Source organism: Aphelocoma coerulescens, assembly GCF_041296385.1.
Source record: "Aphelocoma coerulescens isolate FSJ_1873_10779 chromosome W unlocalized genomic scaffold, UR_Acoe_1.0 ChrW_unloc_scaf_4, whole genome shotgun sequence".
Taxonomy (NCBI): Eukaryota; Metazoa; Chordata; class Aves; order Passeriformes; family Corvidae; genus Aphelocoma; species Aphelocoma coerulescens.
In genome coordinates, this window is record NW_027184083.1 from 2648484 (window position 1) to 2669862 (window position 21379).

A 21379-nucleotide genomic window follows, 5' to 3' on the forward strand; every position below is an offset into this window, starting at 1 on the left:
AACAGGCCTGAGAAACAAAAAGGGAGTTTTGAAGAGGTGCAGCTGTGCAGATAAGATGTACTGGCCAGGAGAAGGGAGGGTGAACTCTGAATTCTTTTAATCATAACATAACTAGTAGAAGCTTGCCAATGTAGTCTAATTAGGTAGAAGCAGAAATGCGCTTGATAGGTTTAAGCCACTTAAGAGTTAACAAGCTGATATACTATATAAGTGCCTCTGGATTGCTAATAAAAAGAGCATGCTTTTATCAACCATATTGGCTGGTCTGCAATTTCTTCCCCCGCCGCAGTCCACGAACCTTTTCCAACAACCAACTATTAAAATATTCAACCAATTGTTTCCAAGTGAGGGGGTCCTGAGTTCTAATTTTGGTTTCAAATACTTTAGCAACTCTATTTGGATCTTCCCTATAAACTCCTGCCACCTGTCTCCATGACATTAAATCCACTATTAAAAATGGGGTTACTGGACCATGATTCCTGACCGCTTCTGTGGGGGAGCCATAAGGACTTCCCTGGCATCTCCCCCAACATTTCCTTTCTGCCTTCTAGTGTATCCTGCAATCAGACTAAAATCCTCTGATCCCCTAAAACATTCTCTCCATTCCAGTCCACTTTCCCACAACCTACCCATAGGTTTAAACATCTTTCCCAGTGATTCATCATTCCCCTCCCCAATTCTTTGCCACAGAGTAACCATCAGCTCTAAATTCTCCTCCTCCTCTCGCCCGCACTTTAAAAACTTCTGTCCTATGCTGCACACAGAACAACATCAACCCTTTCCCTTTCTTTTCCTTTTCAAATGTTAAAATTAATGGATCTTGAAGGGTCCTCCCACATTCCTCTTGCCACTCTGGATGATTTCTTAGGGTGAAAAACTAGTCAACATAAGGAACTTCATCCCACTTATTCTCCCTTCTACAAAACAACATTAATTGCAATATGCTATTATACTGTAATGTTCCATCCTTATGCCACTCCTCTTGATCTTCCAATGTGTAAAGTGGTCACCACTGATTACAATATTGTCCTTGCTGAAAGCCACTTTTGCATGCCTTGTTTCTGTGCTTAAAGTTTCACAGAAACAGTAGAAATTGAATTAACCCTTTTAGTATCATGGGGAAAGTGGGCAGAAAAGCAATTTGCCTTTTTTTTTTTAATTCATTGAAGTTTATGCCTTAGAATAGTGAACTTAAGTACTACAAGACTGACAGGTGTCTTCAAGCATGCCTGGTGTTGTCTTCAGTGAAAATGTTAGTTATCACCCTTGCAGTAAGTGCTATTTTCTAGTAGAAAAGTTCAAAAGGAAAAGCTCTTTGCCAGGTCAACTAGTACTTGTTATTGACTATCAGAACAGGCAAGGAAAAGTTGAGCAATCTAATGTATGAAATAGTTTCACTGCAAATCTTAGCTTCTTTAGGAAGAAAAGCAAGGATCTGGTGGCCATATCTAATGGAGGATGGAGACAATACATTGTGTTTACAATATCGATGTACTCAAACTTTCAGTTAAGCCCCAGTCTATATAACTTTCTAGCACAGTTTCCAAGCAATTTGTGCCTCTAATGGGGCAGTTTTGGTAATTTACAGCTGAGGCTTGAGCAAAACTAAAGCTCTGCAAAAAATACAAATACTGTTAATGATGTTCTGTTGTCGGCAATTGAATCACAGACTCAGACCGGCAGGGAATGTGAAAAACGAGGTCCACTTTTTGTAGAATTTAAAAAAAAAGTTTAATAAAAGGGACAATTAGGAGACAATAGCAAAAAGGGTATTATGGCCGGGTACTTTGGCAGAGAGCCAAAAGCACACCTCTACATCCAAAAGATCGTCTTTAAAAGTACATCTCTTATTGCATATCCATCACAATCATGCATGATTCAAAAATTCTTTGGAGTTTCTGTGTATCATCCCATCAGCCATATCTTCCTCCTTGGCTCCATTATGCCTCTGTTCCCTCCATAAATTCTTCTCTCTGGTTTCTGGTTTTCTTCTTCTCTGATAAGATACTCCAGGAATGTGAAGACTTTCTCTGCCTATCTGTAGTGGTTTGGTCTAAAATACTCATTACTGTTTATCTTCTGTGAGATAAGAATTAGGAGAAACCCAAAGCAGGCACCAAACTTGAAAGAATATAAAGAAGTTTATTAACAGACCTAAAAGAAGGAAAAGAATAATTATACCACCTTCAGAACTCTCCTCCTCCCCCCACCTTCCTCCCTTCTCCCACTGACAATGTAAAAAGACAACCCTTGAGATGTTCAGTCTGTTTACCACTTCCATAATAACCTTGTTCAGTCCATTTAGAAAGAGAAGTCTCTTCTTGCTCATGCTATGAAAACAGTATCACAACTAGACAGCCGTCCACTTCCAAATATTGTTCAGCCCATTTAGGAAGAGGAGTCTCTCTGCTCGCGATGTGAGTCCCTTCCCCCAACTTGCAGCTTTTCCCGCAACTGCTTTTGAGGGTCCACTCTTGAAGTTTTTTGGGGTACAATTTTAAGGTTGAGCCGTTCAGAAACAAAAAACAGAGGCCCTTCTCCTTCCCTGGGAGCAAAGGGTCTTCATCATCTTCATCGTTAGGACTATCTCTGGGAGCATCTCTAGGAACTGAGGTTTTCTCCTTTCCCATTTGGAGCCAAAGTCCTCATCGCTTCCATCTCTCCCTGTTCAAACTTCTCATGAAATTACAGCTGCGTCAGCATCTGCCTATCTCAGCGCAGGTGCTTTTGCTTATGAGTTGAACACTCCACCCCCCATATCTTCATGAAATTACAACGGGATACTCTGACATATCATAGCTTCACAACAGAATTTCAGCTTTAAGCATCTCCTCTCTCTCTTCCCTCAGGTTTTCAGCTCTTCACAGCAATAAAAGGGTTAATCTCACCTCGGCCTTGCAGCTGTGTGCCTTATCGGTCTTGGTCACCTGACCTCTGCCGGACAGAGGTACCGTGTTTGCTGAAATCTTGGCCGCAGTGGGGGGGGGGGGGGGGGGGTGGGGGGGAGGTGTTTCCGAGCCGCTCTGGCTGCCCACAGCCCTGCTGGGGGGAAGTCATCCTGGAGCTGTGGCCTGGACCGGCCGGGCCCGAGCAGGGCCCGGCTGGGCCCGCTGGTTCCCGCTCGGGGCCCGCAGCCACCTGTCCCAGCACCGGAAACTAGAGAGAGCTTGGGGGGGAGAAGTTTGTCTATTCTTAAGTGTGTATCATAGAGGCGGTCACAACTTTAAGTGGCTTAAAGAATTGTCCATATTCAAACTGGCCAGCTGATAGGTTCTATCAGGTCCCAGAGGAAACTGTAAGCACCCCTTAGCAAGGACATCCCTTCCAGGACTATGCTTGCTAACCTATGACAAGCCAACATCACAATACATTCATAACAGGAATCTGAATGGTTTATTCAAAGAAATGAGCTGGTTTTATACACTTTTCTAAGGTAGAGTATTTCCTTATATGGTAATCCTCACTACGTGACCTATCCCGTGTTGCCACATCAGCAACACACTTCTTTCTATGGGATGATCACTCGCTGTTTACTCGTCCGTCAGCTCTCGACAGGCTCCTCTCCGTAGGGATCTGCCGTGTGGCACTTCCTCTTCCCAGGGTCCGGTGGAGACAAACCTCTCTGTGTGCTGCCTTGTGCTCTTTTGTGCTGCCATGCGCTCGCCGCCATGTGGTCGCTGGCGCCTCGAGGTCGCTGGTGCCGCTCCCCCTTGGCCCCGCTCACTCTCCTCCTGCCACATCTGCCGCCGCTGCTACACTCTTGCAGAGGGCAAATGGAGAGGGAACACGCTACCAGGAAATGCCGCCCCGGCTCCAGCCACTAGCCACGACCTGGCTCCGGCTGATGCCGCATGGCGTGGGGCGGCGCGAGCTCTTCTATGATACCGTCCGGTTCCCCTCCAGGGTCAAACGGGTCGGGGGACGAGGGGCCATCTTCTGGTTCTTCTCCCACAGCCCCGACAGACTTACGGTTTGCTGGCGGAGCAGAAGGGCTCCGCACAGCTGCCGCAGTGGCACATTCTGTTAGTTCATCTTAATTGGCAATATTGAATACTTTCCCATGCTCCCATGGTATTTTGAGGTATTACTTTTCTGTAAAGCATTCTTTTAAACGTCAGACACTTTCTGTTAATACATAATATTAAAATCAGTTATGACAAACTTGCAGCAGTTTTTAGTGAATGAGAACTGTAGAAATTTCCATCTTCAACTCACATTTGTACAATCAGTGGTTTTTAGATCCAAGCAGAAATGGAAAAAAATTCAAAAAGAAAGACTTGCACTAATTTAACTTCTGGGTGGATGAGTCCTGTAGAACTAATATAGGAAGAAGGCTGTCTAGCCCATGAATAAATAGTTCATTTAAATTGGTTGTTGTTAGAACAGAAAGCCTTCACTGAGGTGTTTAAAATATCAAGTATATTATTTTAATACTGTGCAATATAGATTTATGGCAGATTAAAATACCTTAAGTTTCATATAAACAAACTAGGTTAGAAACCACTGCCAACAACTTGTCTCTAGAGATGACTACAACTGTTCAAACCCCATTAGATAATGAAAAAAGGTTACATGCTGCCTGCATTGTACCCATTCTTTAGCTAAAGGATACTTTCCAATGCTGTCAGGCACATGAAATCCATTTTGTTATCTAATATTTGAACTTTTTTAAATCATAGGTATCTACAAAGAACAGTAAAGCATCCTACCTTGTTGCAAGATCCAGATTTAAGGCTATTCTTGGAAAGTTCTGAGGTATTTACCGTCTTTTAAGTTCTTTATTTGTTTCCAGATGTGGTAATTTACAAAGCAATGCACTCTTTGTATTGAAACCTAATCTCCTAAATTTGTATGAAATCAAATTGGATTGTACCCTTCATGGGACAGAGTGACAAAAGGCTACTTAGGTAATTGTGTACAAAGCCTACTGCCTCTGCCTCTGATAAATCTTAGGCTAGTATTGACCAAAAGCTATCTGCTGTTCAATGACTTCTGCCAAGTGAGTTGGTTTTTCTGGTTCTGTGTGAAGCTCATCATACACAATATAAAAATCCATAGTCAGTGCTACTGAGATTTAATTAAAATAATGAATTAAACTGGCTTGGAAACAGTTCTTGCCTCTAGGAGTCAAGCTTGAGGTTTATTGGCATAACGTGAACAGGCATGCAGTGCTGCTGGCCATGCTAGATGTTTTGAGGACTTCAGTCACCAGTGCTATATCAATCTGGCACCTTTTACAAAAGGAAATATATTGTGGTTGTCTGTTATTTCTCCAAAAACACATCTATAAGCATACATAGTTGATTTGTTGTAATAGTGGATTATCTTTCGGCCAATGTCAATATCTTAGCTATGCTAATAAGTCATAGAGGCCTCATTACTGACAGAAGCATCATTGATAGATAACTTAAAAGTGTCAATGCTGCTGACACAAAGTATCAGATATGAAGGGTAAATGGCCTGATATATTTAGTCTAATGTTAACAAAGAATAATATCAATTTCAAGTTTGTTAACTTATTCATGAGGACTTCTAAGTACCTCAAAATGCACAGTTCTCTCAATACTCATGAGGTAGGTTTTGAAACCTGACCTATATTTAAAAGCAAAAAGACATCAACTTTTTATGAACTGTACACAATGTGAATCGTGCATTGTAATGAAATGGATTACAGAATTTCTGTATGTAATTATAAATCTAAGCTTTTCTGTTTCTGTAGTGGCAGTTTGTTCTTTGTAGTATATAGTTGACTAGTTATGGCCTTTGGCTAGTTCATAACTTCTGACAAGTAGGTTGTTTGTTCCATTTAAATGTAAAGGTGTAGAAGTAAAGTAAATAGTCTGTATTGTTAAGTTTTCCTCTGAGAATGTAAAAATAGTAAAACTGAGAAATTGGATTCCACTAGATTGTAACACATAGGAGTAAAGAAAATAGTTTATCCTTTCCTCCCCCTTGTACCCAGTTAAACCTTCGGCCTTTAAACCAGTCTGTTTGCCCTTATTTGTCATTCATTTCCAGCTGCCTAGAGCGGTTAACACCCAGGCTCTGAGTGGAGCAGGAATATTGAGGATGGTAAACAAGGCTGCTGATGCTGTCAACAAAATGACAATTAAGATGAATGAATCAGATGCAGTAAGAGCTCATTTTTTTTACTCGAATAATGAATGAAATGAATTCATGAAGTTCAACAATTGCATTTTAAAGCTGTAGACATAGAAAGTAAGATAGTAATCTGCTTTATTGTCTTGGATTCTTAGCTGTATCAGTTGACCATCCTAGCAATAAATGAATCATTTGCTTCTTTAAAACAAGGAATGCTGTTGGTAATATAAATTATAATGCTAGACTTTTCCCTCTTTTGTCAGTGGTTTGAAGAAAAACAGGAGCAATTTGAGAATCTGGATCAGCAACTTAGGAAACTTCATGCCAGTGTTGAAGCATTAGTCTGCCACAAAAAAGGTAGCTTGACTTCTATGTGACTGCATGACCTTAAGTACTTAGAGCTTTAGAAAATGTTAATGAAACAGGAACTTAGTATGTCAAAACTCTTAACTAGCAAATAGTTTTGCAGTAAATTTCAATGCAAAAGTCTTCTAATGCTACCTTTTCATTTAAACTGCTCTAGCATTTCTGGTATATCTGTATATCTGTTTTTAACCTTAATTTTATCAAAAATATATTTGAACTTGAAAGTTACAATATTGATTAGCATAGCCTTTTTTTTCTTGCAGAGATTTAATAGCATAACTAGCAAGTGATATCCGACAGTAGACATCAATAAATGTATCTAGATCACATGCTGTCACCTGAAACCAAGGGGACAGACAGGTTCTTTTAGGGATCTTTGGCAGAATGATGACAGCACTAAGTCATAGTTACAGTTGGAGATTTATTTTACTTAACAGGATTTTATGATTAGTATAGAATATAATTTATAATCAGAATAATACAAGATTTCTATAAGCAGAATCAGTGTAGTACAATTTTATAAGTAGTGTAGCGTAACCAAAAAATTGGTAAAAATAAAAAAACTTCTTAACACCAATGTAGCATTAAGAAGCAGGCATTCTTTATTCAGCTGGATGCACGAGGGGGTAGCTCCTCCAAAAGTCACGCATGTTGAGTACAGGAAAGTTCCTGTTTAGATATGATATTTTACATACATATTCATTGATTTTACCAGAATAAACATACATATGATAATAATTTCCTCAAAATCATTAACATATTTTTCCTCCCCTTTACACGTGCGTTCTTCTGTCCTGGGGGTCTCTCTGGTGGTCCCTGGTGGTCAGCGACCCCAAAGTCATACTTGACCACCCAGTGAACTGGTAAAAGTTGGCACAACTGGGCTGGTTGCTATCCAGTTCTCCTTCTTACACAATGGGCATTGTGCAGTTCCATGGACCAGTGGGTTTTGAAGAATAAACATTGTGTTATCTCACCAGGTGTAGACAATTTTTCATCTAGCAACAGTAGTTCAGAATTTTATAGCATCACTTAGCTTATGGTTTCTAATCACCTGGACCCTCTGCAAATCAGGTCACATCTTAATACTTGGTTTACTGTATGAACATAACAATCATAATCTATATTTGAAAGACATATAAAAGAACACTTGTCACTCAATCCTCGGAGGAAGCAGGTGACAGTGGAGGCACCTCTGGCCACTGGGAGGTCACAGGTCTCACTGTCCAGCAGCAGTTCTGGTCCAAGTTCCCTCTTAGGACTTGTAACTGCTCTGTTATGTTTCCCTATTCTGTGATGGAGTCATCAACAACACCTGGTTATCTGGATGCCTAGGGCTTTCAAGGCCAGTAAGAAGGGGATTAGTTAGCCTGGGACCCAGGAATCTTGAGGCCAATAGGGCGGGAAAGAAGAAATCTTTGATTTATCTACTTGGTTCACAGGACCTTCAGGGCCTGATAATGAGGGGAAAGGGGACTAATACGTGACCAGGTTGGTCACAGAGAATGTCTGTTTGCCTTATAAAATGACATTAGTTATGCTAACCATATTACCAGGGGTCAGGAGCAGGGGGTACCAGCCACACCCCACCCCCAACACCATCACAAACAGGGAAATATGCCAGTGGTGGTGGCACCATCACCTCTTGCCCATGACCTGCAACTTAGTAATAGGGTCATAAAAAGGACTCCACAGCAGTAATGGGCCTTTTGTTGTCTGAAGGCTGTTCATTTGAGGAGGGAGGAGAGTATAAAACATTAATTTTTAGTAACCAATATGCATAAAGATTTAAAGCAAGATATGATACAAAATAACATAATTCCAACAGCCATAGTAAGAGCTAATATTAACAGAACATGACAGGCCCATGCTCTGAAGTCAGGTAACGAAGACCACAGCCAAAACCAGGCAGTTGATAGACCTTCTGACAAGGGTTGCTTGAGTTATTTGGTGAAAGGTATGAACTTGTCTTTGATTTATGTTTATATGATATTAAATTTGTTTAGATTTGTTAGTATAAAAACAAATGGTATTTGGCAGTACCCATACACCTTCTTGTGATGCTAGAAGATAGTCTGTGGCCTAATGTCGGAAGCCGCGGCGGGACGGGGAGCTCGGATCCCCGGCGGGGGGAGACGAACAGAAGCCAAACCAATATGGTTGAAAAATACACTCCCTTTTATTAGCAGTCTAAAGACACTTATATAGTATACCAGCTTGTTAGCTCCTAAGTGGCTTAACGCTTATCAGGACATATTTCTATTTCTACACAATTGGACTACATTGGCAGTTTTCCACGGTCTTGTTATGATCAAAAGAATTTTGCCCTTGCCTCCCTTATACTCCTAGATATCACACCTGCAAGTACGTTACTCCCTGAAATTTCTCAGGCTGAAACTGTTTAGCTTCACAACAGAGACTTTCCCACGGAAAGTGTCTCACACAGGCCCAAAAACCTCCAGCTCAATAGCTTGCACAGTTCTTTTATTGATCCCAATAATTCTATTTTCCAACAGCCTAATGGTTTTGAATAGGTAATCATGATATAGGTGTAAATAGGTGTTTTTACCAGGGGTTTAATTACAAAATGCTTATGGCATACAGGCTAATGGTTGTGTAAAAAAGGAATAGTTAAATTTTTGGTTTGAAATGCACAGGAAACAAGATGTGCTATGGTACAAGTACTTCCTTCCTATTGTGGTTGAAGACTTTTATACATGTTTCTGCTACAGAGCCAGAACTATCCAGATGCTAGAATGGTAGGCCACCAACTTGATTTTATAAGAATATCTAGGGAAATATTTCTCACACCATTGATATGTCTCCTTTTCACTGTCAGGATGATGAAGTTTGAGTAGGGAAGTGTGGCTCGTTCAAATAGTATGAAAAAGAATTGGCATATATAGAGCCGATCATGTTATGCCAGTTACAGGTGGTCCAATTGTTGTTAGTACTTAACCAACCATTACTCTGTAAAATGTAAAATGTAGAATTAGGACCAGTGAAATTATAGAATTTCAGCAAAATGTACCATTAATATTCCATGCAAGATTCCAGAGTGGTGAAATATTTAAAAGAGCAGTGTTTTGTTTTTACAGATCCATGTGGTTCTTAAATTGGAGTCATTACAAACTCTGGTTCAATTACAGCATATCATCTGAAAGTGGGTTTGCATCTAGCTGTAGAGCAGAGTATAGTCACAAAGGCTTGTTTCTCCCACACTGAATTTATGTGTTCATGCATTGTAATGCACCATGGGGTTTTATCATATGAATGTGCCATAAAAGGTTGGGCTTTATAAGTTGGAGGGTTGGGAAGTAAGTATACCAATTTAGATTGATACCAAGATGTTTCAGGAACAGATTCAGCTAACCATGCGGAATTAGCATGTGAAGACTGAGAATGGTGTAAACAATACCAACAGTTTGATTCATTACCCATTTGAGAGATGATGTTCATTAACTGAATGACATGATTATTGTTCCAGTCAAGAACAGCGTCACGCTGAGAAAAGCAACAGGCTGACAGTGGGGGTTTTACAGGTTTTGTTGTTTGGAGACCAGGAAAATGAGCTCATTCCACTGTGTAGAGGAATTCCTTGTGGAACGGGGGCATATGATACCCCAGGAGAGCTTGGGCATCCCAGGGCTGTTGCAGAAGTACCCCTGACGGGGCCTCAGGCTGAAGATAGGCTTGCAAGGCACCTGCTAGCCGGCAGCCTTGAACAGCCTTGGGAAAAGCTATACACTAGTCAGCTCCCCAGCTGCTTAGAGGCTTTCTCGTGGGAAAGGGGCGTGAACTTTGCAAAGTATAACTTGGTGTAAGTAAACAATAAAACTGGAGCACGATGCTCAAATCGTATCAGTGTTCGTGTCGTGACTCTGGCTGGTTCCCCTGCACCCGGGACCCCCCCCCTGCTAAACCACTGGGCATCTGGTGAGTGTCTGTCAGTTATTTAAGCATCAGACAGCTTCAGGTAGGGCTTTACTCCATTTTTCTGTATATAAATGTAGCTCTAGAGTTCATTTTAGTAGACCATTCCATCTCTCAACCATGCTATTACTTTGGGGTCTGTAGGGCAGGTGGAACACTCAGGCAACTCCATTATGTTCACACCACTCTTGTACAATTTTAATTTTTAAATGAGAGCCATTGTCAGACTGCACAGCTGTGCCAGTGTGGACAAATTTGGAGGAAAATATCCCCTGATAGAAGGCAGGTTACAACCACCCCTCCCCCACCAGGTTCGGGAAAAAAGAAATTTTCCTTGGAGGAAAGTGAAAGAGATAAAAACTATTTATTTAACAAACACACAGGAAAAGGATAATAATGCTAAATAATAAAACCTCTCGCTGTAGAGAGAAACCTGGGAAAATTTCAGAGTCCTTCTGTAGATGTGCTCTCTGTCCTCCCCCTCAGAGCTGGGTCAATGTGGGCCCACCCCGGGGCCTCGGTGGAAAATTCTCCCGATGTGTTCTGATGTTGAAACAGTCCAGAAGAGAAGAAGGGAAAAGCTGAAGTCCCAGGAAAACAAAGTTCAACTCATCATCTCCCTCTAGAGAAAAGGAGTTGAAAGCTGGCTGAAAAGCAAGAAGGGCGCTTCCTCTGCTCTTGCTGCTGCAGAAGCAGAGGAGTGTGCGTATCTGTGTCCTTGAACAACTGCTTTGAAAAGTTCACTTGGTTTTTTCCTCTCCCCCCTCTCAGGCTCAGTTTAAAGGCACAGAAAAAGCACAAAATTAATTTCTGGGCATAGAGCAGCAATAGGGGATACAACATCATAAAGTCACCCCAAGACAACAGCAGAAGGTATGGGAGTGTCAGAAAACTATCCTTTAAGTCCTCCCACAGGAGTAAGACTATCAGTTTTCCTGCAAGGAAAACCTTTCCCTGAGCCCAATATTATTTCTACTTCAGTAAGGATATAACATCACTTCTCAGGTGTTTGAGGGAAAGGTTTGACATAATCAATTTGCCAAGTGGACACGGGGACTTATTTCCTATCCCCTATCCATTTGGTGGTGAAAAAGGTAACAAGCGTTTTTTCTTCATCAGTTGTTTCAAAAGCCTGTTTAGTTTTGCCCTGTATCCAGCTTTTGCCTCACAGAATATCCATACACATTATATTTAGGTTTCTTAGCAGCACTCACTATTGGGGGGGGAGGGGGCGCAGGGATGACTATGGGTGGAAAAAGGAAATTCCAATTATACCTTAACAATTGAATAAGGAACCACTACTCCATTTAATCCATTCACTAATATTTTCTGATGTTTCAGAGGGATGACTCCAGGACATGATTCTGCTTTAACCATGTGTTCCGGTTTGGCCAAATTTAGAAATATAACCTCTGAGAGAAGGCACAACTACCCCTTCCCCCCCAGGTTCGGGAAAAAATAAATTTTCCTCGAAGGAAAGTGAAGAAGATAAAACTATTTATTTACCAAACACACGGGAAAAGGAAAATAAGGCTAAATAATAAAATGTTTCACTGTGGAGGAAAAAAAACCTGGGAAAGTGTTAAGAGTCCTCCCTTTGGTCTCCTCAGCGCTGGGGCTTGGGCCAGGGCCAGGCCCTCTGTGCCCGGTGGAAAGTCCTCCCGATGTGCTCTGAGGTTGAAAAAAACAGTCCAGTATAAAAGGGAGAAAATCCGGAATTCCAGAGAAGGAAAAACAAAGTCCAACTCTCAGTCTCTCTCTCCGGAGAACAAGAAGCTGAAACAACTGGCCAAAAGCTGACTGGAAAGCAGCAAGCCGGGTGCTTCCTCGCTCTCCTCCCGCAGCTGAAAAAAAACCCTGCTATCTCTGTGTGACCTTGAACAAGCTGCAAACTGCCCTGAAAAAGTTTTGTTCAGTTTTTTCCTTCCCCCTCTCAGGCTCAGTTTAGAGGCACAGAAAGGCACAAAAATTAATTTTGGGCATAGGCAGCGATATGGGATACACATCATAACGTCACCCCAAGACACCATGGATGATTCTGCTCCAGTATCTCTGAGGAAAACAGTTTTTCCTTTATCACTTATTATGGCCTCTTTCAGTTTGAATCCCTGGTCTAGTTTCCCCAACACTACTTTCTGATAGGAGACAAACAGAGATATTTTTGCAGTTTGAAGGAGTTTCCCTGTATGGGAGGAGCACTAGGCAAAGGTGTAGATAACTTTTCCTCCTTTTCTCATTCTTTTGCTAGAAATTTTAGTTTTTGAGAGATGTCCATAAGCTTAATATTTTAATCATCTATGTAGCAGTTTTGTTAATACTGCTTTCAATCAGATGATTTTTTTAATGTAAATTAAATAAATCAAAGTTTGATTTGTAGTACATGGAAGACCATAAATGTACCTTCTGACACAGATGCATTATGTTTAAGTATCATGCCAAGGGAGGGAGGTGAGCTTTCCTACCCGACAAGACCTTGATACCAGAGCAGAGAGAGGTGCCCCAGCCCCTCGTATATAAGCTGCCCCAAGGGAGCAAGAGTGACCACGAGTGCAGCAGTTCACGCAGGCAGAGCAGGAAGGGCGTTGAGGCATTGCCAGCTCAGTTAGCTCAGTTGGTGGTCATCACCCTTGTGAAGAGAGCTCAGGTATGGTGTACACTCAGACAAAAGTTGTTTCCTCTGCGCATACCAGAAAGGATGTGGTGACTCAGACAGAATGCCCATGAAAGCATGCAGGGGCCCAGGTCTCAGGCTGCAGGGAGTGCCAGAGCCTGGTGCTGCTCTCAGAGGGCAGCAGAAAGAACAGCTGTGTGAGGTGCAATCAGGTCAACAATCTACTTAGCCTAGTGGCCAAATTGAGAGGTGAAGTATTAGAGACTGAAGAAGAGATTTACTGGTGAAACCTCAGTCTACCAAGCCTCAGACAAACAGACCTGCCATCCATTTCACAAGAAGCAATGGATCCCCTACCCTCCTACCACTAGGCAGATGGAAGGGACCCTAGAGACAGAGGGGAATAGAAATGGGTTTCTGCTCCAGGTGGCAGACAAATCCCTTCCCAACCTACCTCACTTCCCCAGGTGCCCTCACACAATAAATATGAGGCCCTGGAATTTGAGGATCAGGTAAATGAGGAAGTAGATGAAGGTCCATCCAGCTTGGAGAGGTCACCTAAGGCAGGGCAGCGTACCTCCAGCATCATGACTTCCACAGTTAAGAAAAAAAGTAAGGTAGTAGTCATTGGTGACTCCTTTTTAAAAGGAATTGAGGGCCTGATATAGGGAGATGTGCTGCCTCCCTAGGGTCTGAGTAAAAGACCACCTAGAAACTTCCCAGCCTGGTACAGCCCACTGACTATTACTACTGGTTTTCCAGGTGGGTACTGACCAAGTCCCTACAAGAAGGCTGCAGACAATCAAGAGGGACCTCAGGGCCTTGGGACAACTGGTCAAGGGGTCTGGAGCACAAGTTGCGTTCTCTTCTGTCCTGCCAGTTGCAGGGAATGGTAGGGCAAGAAATGGGAAAATCACACAGATGAATACCTGGCTTCGAGATTGGTGTTACCAGCAGAATTTTGGGGTTTTTGATCATGGGTCAGTTTATATGACACTGAGCCTGCTGGTGTGGAAATACTCACAACTCTTAGCCGGCTAGGCTGGTAGTTCAGTGCCTTAGAAAGCCTCGAGCAGCCTAGAGATGTTACACGGGCAATCTGGCACTTCAGTAGCTCTGAAGACGGCAAGTGGTAGCTGCAAAGCTAATACCACAAGTAGAAGCAAAGAGGGAGAAATATAGCTCTTGGCTTATGCCTTAATCCTGCAATTAAATGCTTTCAGTCAGAGACAGAGACACACAGAAGTTGCTCGCAGAAGGGAGCAGAGCCAAAGAGGGCAGGCCCAATCTGAGCTCTCTCTTTTATTCACGAGAAGGGAAAGGGGAGAGCTAGGGGCAGACCCAGGATAACTGGCCAATCAGACACTGCTCCAGAGTTTGAGTTACTTTCAGTTTTGCCCGCGCTTTGGAGCAAAGGGGATTCAGAGCACATGGCTGCTTGACCAGTCTCGGGGAGAGGGAGGGGCGGCTCTCTCTGAGCAGGTAGCAACATGCTGGCAACAAATGATGTCCACCTGTCTCAAAGGGATAAAAGGATCCTGGCTCAGGAGTTAGCAGGGATTGTTGAGAGAGCTTTAAACTAGGTTTGAAGGGGAACAGGGACATAGCCAGGCTCGACAGGAATAAGGTATGGGAGGTGGAGAACTATAGCGCGCACCCAAGTAGCAAAAGAACACTTAAGAGGGGATATCTCCAGCAAGTGCAAGCAGCCAAAGACGTAATCACAAGACAGGACTATGGGGAACTCCTTGCGCCCTTACTGGGATATTGACACAAAACCCCACTTCTATAAAGTGCCTGTACACCTATGCATGCAGTATGGGGAACAAACAGGAGGAACTAGAGATCTGTGTGCAGTCACAGGGCTTTGATCTCATTGCAATTACAGAGACATGGTGGGATAGCTCACATGACTGGAATGTTGTCATGAAGGGTGTATTGGGTTTGCATGGCCTGGTTTTGGTAGCGGGGGGGGCTACAGAGGTGGCTTCTGTGAGAAGCTGCTAAAAGCTTCCTCCATGTCCAGCAGAGTCCATCCCTGGTGGCTCCAAAGATGGATGTGCCTCTGGTAAAGGCTGGGACAATTAGAAATGGTGGTAACCCCTCTGTAATAACATATTTAAGAAGAAAGGAAAAAAGTTATTGCACAGTTGTAATTGCAGCCAGAGAAGAGCGGAGTGAGAACATGTGAGAACAACTATGCAGACACCAAGGTGCATGAAGAAGGAGGGGGAGGAGGTGCTCCAGGCGCCAGAGCCGAGATTCCTCTGCAGTCCGTGGTGAAGACCATGGTGAAACAGCTGTGCCCCTGCAGCCCTTGGAGGTCTGCACCCCATAGAAGAGTGACCCATGCTGGAGCAGTTTGAGGGGGACTGCTGCCCATGGGATGGACTCATGTCGGAGAAGTTCGTGGAGAACTGTCTCCCGTGGGAGGGATCCCATGGTGGAGCAGGGGAACGACTCCTCTCCCTGAGCAGCGGGATAAGCTACAGGTGATGAACTGACCATAACCCCCATTCCCTGTCTTCTTGCACTGCTGGGATAGGAAGTAGAGCTGGGAAGGTCTTTTTAAGGGTATTTTACTTCTCATAATCCTGCTCTAATTTTGTTAGTAATAAATTCACTTTATTTCTCGAAGTTGAGCCTGTTTTGCCCTTGACAGTATTTGGTGAGTGATCTCTCCTGGTCTTTATCTCAACTCATGAACCCTTTATTACATATTCTCTCCCCTGTCCAGCTGCAGAAGGGAGTGATAGAGTGCCTTTGGTAGGTGCCTGGCATCTGGTCAGCATCAACCCAACTACAAGAGCTACACTGTTTAGGAATGACTGACCAGGAAGGCGTGGTGGTGTAGTTCTCCTTTATGTGAGACAACACTTGGAATGTATCAAGCTCTGTCTTGGGGTGGATGGCAAGCTAGTTGAGAGCTTATGGGTTAGGATTAAAGCCTGACTAGTAAGGGTGACATTATCATGGGTGTTTGCTATAGGCCACCTGATCAGGAGGAAGAAGTGGATGAGGCCTTCTACAGGCAGCTAGAAGCAGCCTCACAGTCACAGGCCCTGGTTCTTGTGGGGAATTTAACTGCCCTGACATCTGCTGGAGAAGCAACACAGTGAAGCACAAATAGTCCAGGAGGTTCCTGGAAACCATTGATGACAACTTCCTGTCACAGTGAAACATAGATTTAGAAGAAACATAAAGATTTTAGTTATAGGCTAGCTGTGTTGGAATGGGTGGAATAGGAAAGAATTTGGGCCCAGTGAGAGTTAATTAAAATAGTTAGGAGAGCTGGACCTGAAATAGGGTTTTAGATGTTAGTAACTGATTACCAAATAACTGATGATCCATCATTTGCATGTTTGTTTAGCTGTGCTTAGAATAAGGAGCAGAAACATTGATAAGTTGGTGTATAGAATAAAGACAATTACCAATTTCCTCCCTTTGTGGGAGCCCATCCAAAAGTCATGCAAGAGGAAACTTAGAGGTCACTAAAGTAATTAGGATTGTTAAAACTCAGAAAGGCAAAAAGGTCAAAGTGAGGAAGATGAGTTACTTCATCTTCCTTAGGACCACTGACCCAATTCAAGACCACCGACTCAATTTAGAACACACACTACGCATGCTTAATGATGTGTAAACTCATTTCCATACGAAGCAGAGAATGGGAGGTGTTAACACTATGAATATGCATTTGTATTTTGGATATTCATAATATTTGGAAGTAAAAGGTATCATGTTTGCTTGTATCGGGGCCTGCGTCTTAGGGAGCTATCCCACGCAGTGCCTGGTGCCAAATAAAACATGCACTTTCTAACTTTAAACTGTTAGAGAGTTTTTGTCCGTCTCAGTTGGATATCGATATTAGGTCAATATTCATATTTTGGTAAATCAACAGGTAGTGGAGGATCCCACAAGGAATGGTGTGCTGCTTGACCTTAAACTAACAAAAAGGGAAGGCCTTGTTGGAGATGTGAAGGTTGGGGGCAGCCTTGGCTGCAGTGACCATGACATTGTGGAGTTCAGTATCTGGTGAGGAGGAAGCAAGGCAGCAAGTAAGATTGCAACCATGGACTTCAGGAGAGCTAACTTTAGGCTCTTCAGGGATCTTCTTGAAAGAATCCCATGAGAACAGACCCTGCAGGAAAGAGAGAGCTGATTCAAGCACCATTTCCTCCAGGCTCAAGAACAGTGTATCCCAATGAGCAAGAAATCCAGTAAAAGGGACAAGAGACATGCATGGATGAACAAGGAGCTCCTGCCAATACTCAAGCATAAGCAGGAAATACACAGGAGATGGAAGCCTGGACAGGTCACTTGTAGTGATTATAGAGAGGCTGTCAGAGTAAGTAGAAATGAGACAAGGAAGGCCAAGGCCCATCTGGAATTAAATCTGGGCAAAGATGTCAAGGACTTCAAGATGGGTTTCTTCAAATACATCGGTAACAAAAGGAAAACAAAGGATAATATGGACCCATTACTAAATGGAGGCGAGACCCTGGTAACAGAGGACGCAGAGAAGGCAGAGTTACTGAATGCCTTCTTTGCATTGGCCTTCACTGACAAAACCAGCCCTCAGGGATCTCTGGCCCAGGAGATCAGGGTAAAGGAATCTTGGAAGGAAGACTTTCCCTTCATCAAGGAGGATTGGGTCAGAGAACACCTAGGCAAACTTGACATCCACAAGTCCATGGGCCCTGACAGGATGCATCCAACACTGCTGAGCAAGCTGGTGGACATCATAGCAAGGCCACTCATGATCATCTTTGGAAGGTCATGGCAATCACGAAAGGTGCCTGAGGACTGGAAGAAAGCAAATGGCACTCCAGTCTTCAAAAAGGGTAAGAAGGAGAACCCAGGGAACAACCATCCAGTCAGCCTCACGTCAATTCCTGGAAAGGTGATGGAGTGCCTCATTCAGCAGGCAATCTCTCTCCACATGGATGACAAGAATGTGAATCTATGCTGACGACTCCTGATCACCAAATGTAAATCATGCTTGTCCAGCCTGATTGCCTTCTATGATGATATGACTACCTGGATGGATAAGGGGAGAGCAGTGGATATTGTCTACCCTGAGTTCAGCAAGGCTTTCAACACTGTCTCTCATGACTTCCTCATATTCAAACTCAGGAAGTGTGGACTGGATTGAGAATGGGCTGAATGGCAAATCTCAGAGGGTTGTAATCAGTGGCCCAGGATCTAATTGGAGGACTGTCACTACTGGTGTCCCCAAGGTTCAATACTGGGCCCAGTATTGTTTAACTTATTCATCAGTGACTTGGATGAAGGGGCAGATGCCTCCTCAGCAAGTTTGCTGACAACACAGAACTGGGAGGAGTGGCCGATGCCCCAGAGGGCTGTGCAGGCCTTCAGAAGGACCTGAATAGGTTGGAGAGATGAGCAGAGAGGAACTGTCTGAAATCCAACAAAGGCAAGTGCAGGCTAAGAATAACCCCAGGCACCAGTATAGACTGGGGGCTGACCTGCTGGAAAGCAGCTCTGCCAAGAAGGACCTGGGGATCCTGGTCAACAACAAACTGTCCATGAGCCAGCAGTGTGCCCTTGTGGCCAAGAAGGCCAATGGTACCTGGGGTGCCTTAGGAAGAGCATTGTCAACAGGTCAAGGGAGGTGATTTTGCCCCTCTACTCAGCCCTGATGAGGTCACATCTAGAGTGCTGTGTCCAGTTCTGGGCTCATCAGTAGGAGAGGCATGGAGCTCCTGGAGTGAGTCTAGCGAAGGGTGACAAAGATAAGGAATCAGAGCGTCTTTGTGTTCAAGAAATGACTGGACATGACACTTAGTGCTATGGTCTAGCTGACAAGGTGGTGATCAGTCCAAGTTTGGACTCACAGAATCAAAGAATCAATTAGGTTGTGGAAAAGACCTCTGAGATCATCAAGTTAAACCTTTGTCTGAACAACACCATGTCAACTAGATCATGGCACTAAGTGCCACGTCCAGTTCTTTCTTAAACACCTCCAAGGATGGTGACTCCACCACCTCCCTGGGCAGCCTGTTCCAATGCTTGACAACCCTTTCTGTGAAGAAATTCCACCTAACGTCCAGCCTGAACCTCCCCTGGCACAGCTTAAGGCTATGTCCTCTCATCCGGTCACTAGTTACCTGGGAGAAGAGGCCGACCCCCAGCTGTCTGCGACCTCCTTTCAGGTAGTGGTCTCCCTTGATAAGGTCTTCCTTGAGCTTCCTTTTCTCCAGGCTAAATAACCCCAGCTCCCTCAGCCATTCCTCGTAGGACTTGTGCTCTAGACCCTTCACCATATCTGTTGCCCTTCTCTGGACATGCTGCAGCACCTCAATGTCTTTCTTGAGGGGCCCAGAACTGGACACAGTACTCGAGGTGCGGCCTCAGCAGTGCTGAGAACAGAGGGACAATCACTGCCCTTGTCCTGCTGGCCACACTATTTCTGATACAAGCCAGGATGCCATTGGCCTTCTTGTCTACCCAGACACTGCCGTCTCATGTTCAGGCAGCTGTTGACCAGCACCTGCAGGTCCTTTTCCACTGGGCTGCTTTCCAGCCACTCTTCCCCCAGCCTGTAGTGCTGCCTGGGGTTGTTGTGGACAAAGCATAGGACCCAGCACTTGGCCTTATTGAAACTCATACTGTTGGTCTTGGCCCACTGATCCAGCCTGTCCAGATCCCTCTGCAGAACCTTCCTACTCTCCAGATCAACACTCCCAGCCAACTTAGTGTCATCTTTGAATTTACTGAGGGTGCACTTTATCCCCTCATCCAGATCATTGATAAAGACATTAAATAGGACTGGGCCCAACACTGATCCCTGGGGGAACACCACTAGTTACCAGATACCATCTGGATGCCGCACCATTCACCACCATTCTCTGAGCCTGGACATCCATCCAGTTCATAACCCAGCAAAGAGTGCACCTGTCCAAGCTGTGGGCTGCCAGCTTTTCCAGGAGAATGCCATGGGAGACAGTATCAAAGACTTTGCTGAAATCCAGATAGACAACATCCACAGCATTTCTCTCATCTACTAGGTGGGTCACCTGGTCATAAAAGGAGATCAGGTTGGTCAGGCAGGACCTGCCTTTCCTAAACCCATACTGGCTGGGCCAGATCCCCTGGTTGTCCTGTATGTGCCATGTGATTGCACTCAAGATGATTTACTCCATAACTTTCCTGGGCACCAAGGTCAGGCTAACAGACCTGTAGTTTCCGGGATCCTCCTGGCCCTTCTTGTGGATGGGTGTCACATTGGCCAGCCATCTGGGACCTCCCTGGTTAGCCAGGACTGGTGATAAATGATAGAGAGTGGCTTGGCGAGCTCTTCCGTCAGCTCCGTCAGCACCCTTGGATGAATCCCATCTGGTCCCATAGACTTGTGAGTGTCTAAGTGGCACAGCAGGTCAGTAACTACTTCCTCCTGGCTTGCAGGGGGTCTATTCTGCTCCCAGTTCCTGTCTACCAGCTCAGGGGGCTGGTTGCCCTGAGGATAAGCAGTCTTACTGTTGAGGACTGAGGCAAAGAAGGCATTAAGTACCTCAGCCTTGGTGACAATATTCCCCCTCACACACATCCAATAAAGAATGGAGGTTTTCCTTGGCCCTCTTTTTGTTGTTTATGTATTTATAAAAACACTTTTTATTACCTTTCACAGCAGTGGCCAGAATGAGATCTAGTTGAGCTCTCATCTTTCTAATTTTCTTTCTACATGACCTAATGAAATCGTTGTACTCTTCATGAATTGCCTGCCCCTTTTTCCAAAGGTGATACACCCTCTTTTTTCCCCTGAATTCCTGAGAAAGCTCCCTATTCAGCCAGGCCTATCTTCTTCCCCAACAGCTCATCTTTCAGCACATAGGGATGTGCACGTAGGGATGTGCAGCACATAGGCTCCTGTGCCTTAAAGATTTCTTCCTTAAAGTATGTCCAGCCTTCCTGGACACCTTTGTTTTTAAGGGCTTTTTCCCAGGGGACTTTCTGAACCAGTGTCCTGAGTAAGGCAAAGTCCGCCCTCCAGAAGTCCAAGGCAAAGGTTTTGTTGACCCCCTTCCTTACTTCACCTAGTATTGAAAACTATCATTTCATGGTCCCTGTGCCCAAGACAGCCTCTGACCACCCCATCTCCCACCAGCCCTTCTCTGTTCCTAAACAACAGGTCTAGCAGGCCATCACCCCTAGTAGGCTATCACCACCTGTGTGAGGAATATGAGTAGATGATCTCAGAGGTTTTTTCCAACCTAAATTATTCTGTGATTCTTATGAGGATAGGCTGAGAGAGTTGGGCCTGTTCAGCCTCAAGAAGAGATGACTGAGAGAGCACCTCATCAATGTCTATAAGTATCTGAAGGGTGAGTGTAAAGAAGATGGAGCCAG

At 44.1% G+C, this 21379-nt stretch overlaps 1 protein-coding gene across 4 annotated transcripts in view; it reads left to right on the top strand.

The window, feature by feature from the left end:
* LOC138102902 (sorting nexin-2-like) overlaps positions 1-21379 on the top strand; it is a 173330-nt gene that overhangs the window by 143916 nt on the left and 8035 nt on the right. For 3 of the 4 annotated variants that reach the window (XM_069000689.1, XM_069000692.1, XM_069000691.1), the window contains 3 exons: positions 4680-4755; positions 6019-6132; positions 6366-6459. In XM_069000689.1, coding sequence (XP_068856790.1) covers positions 4680-4755; positions 6019-6132; positions 6366-6459 — 284 coding nt within the window. The remainder of the gene's footprint in view (positions 1-4679; positions 4756-6018; positions 6133-6365; positions 6460-21379) is intronic. The other variant, XM_069000690.1, reaches the window with a different exon arrangement.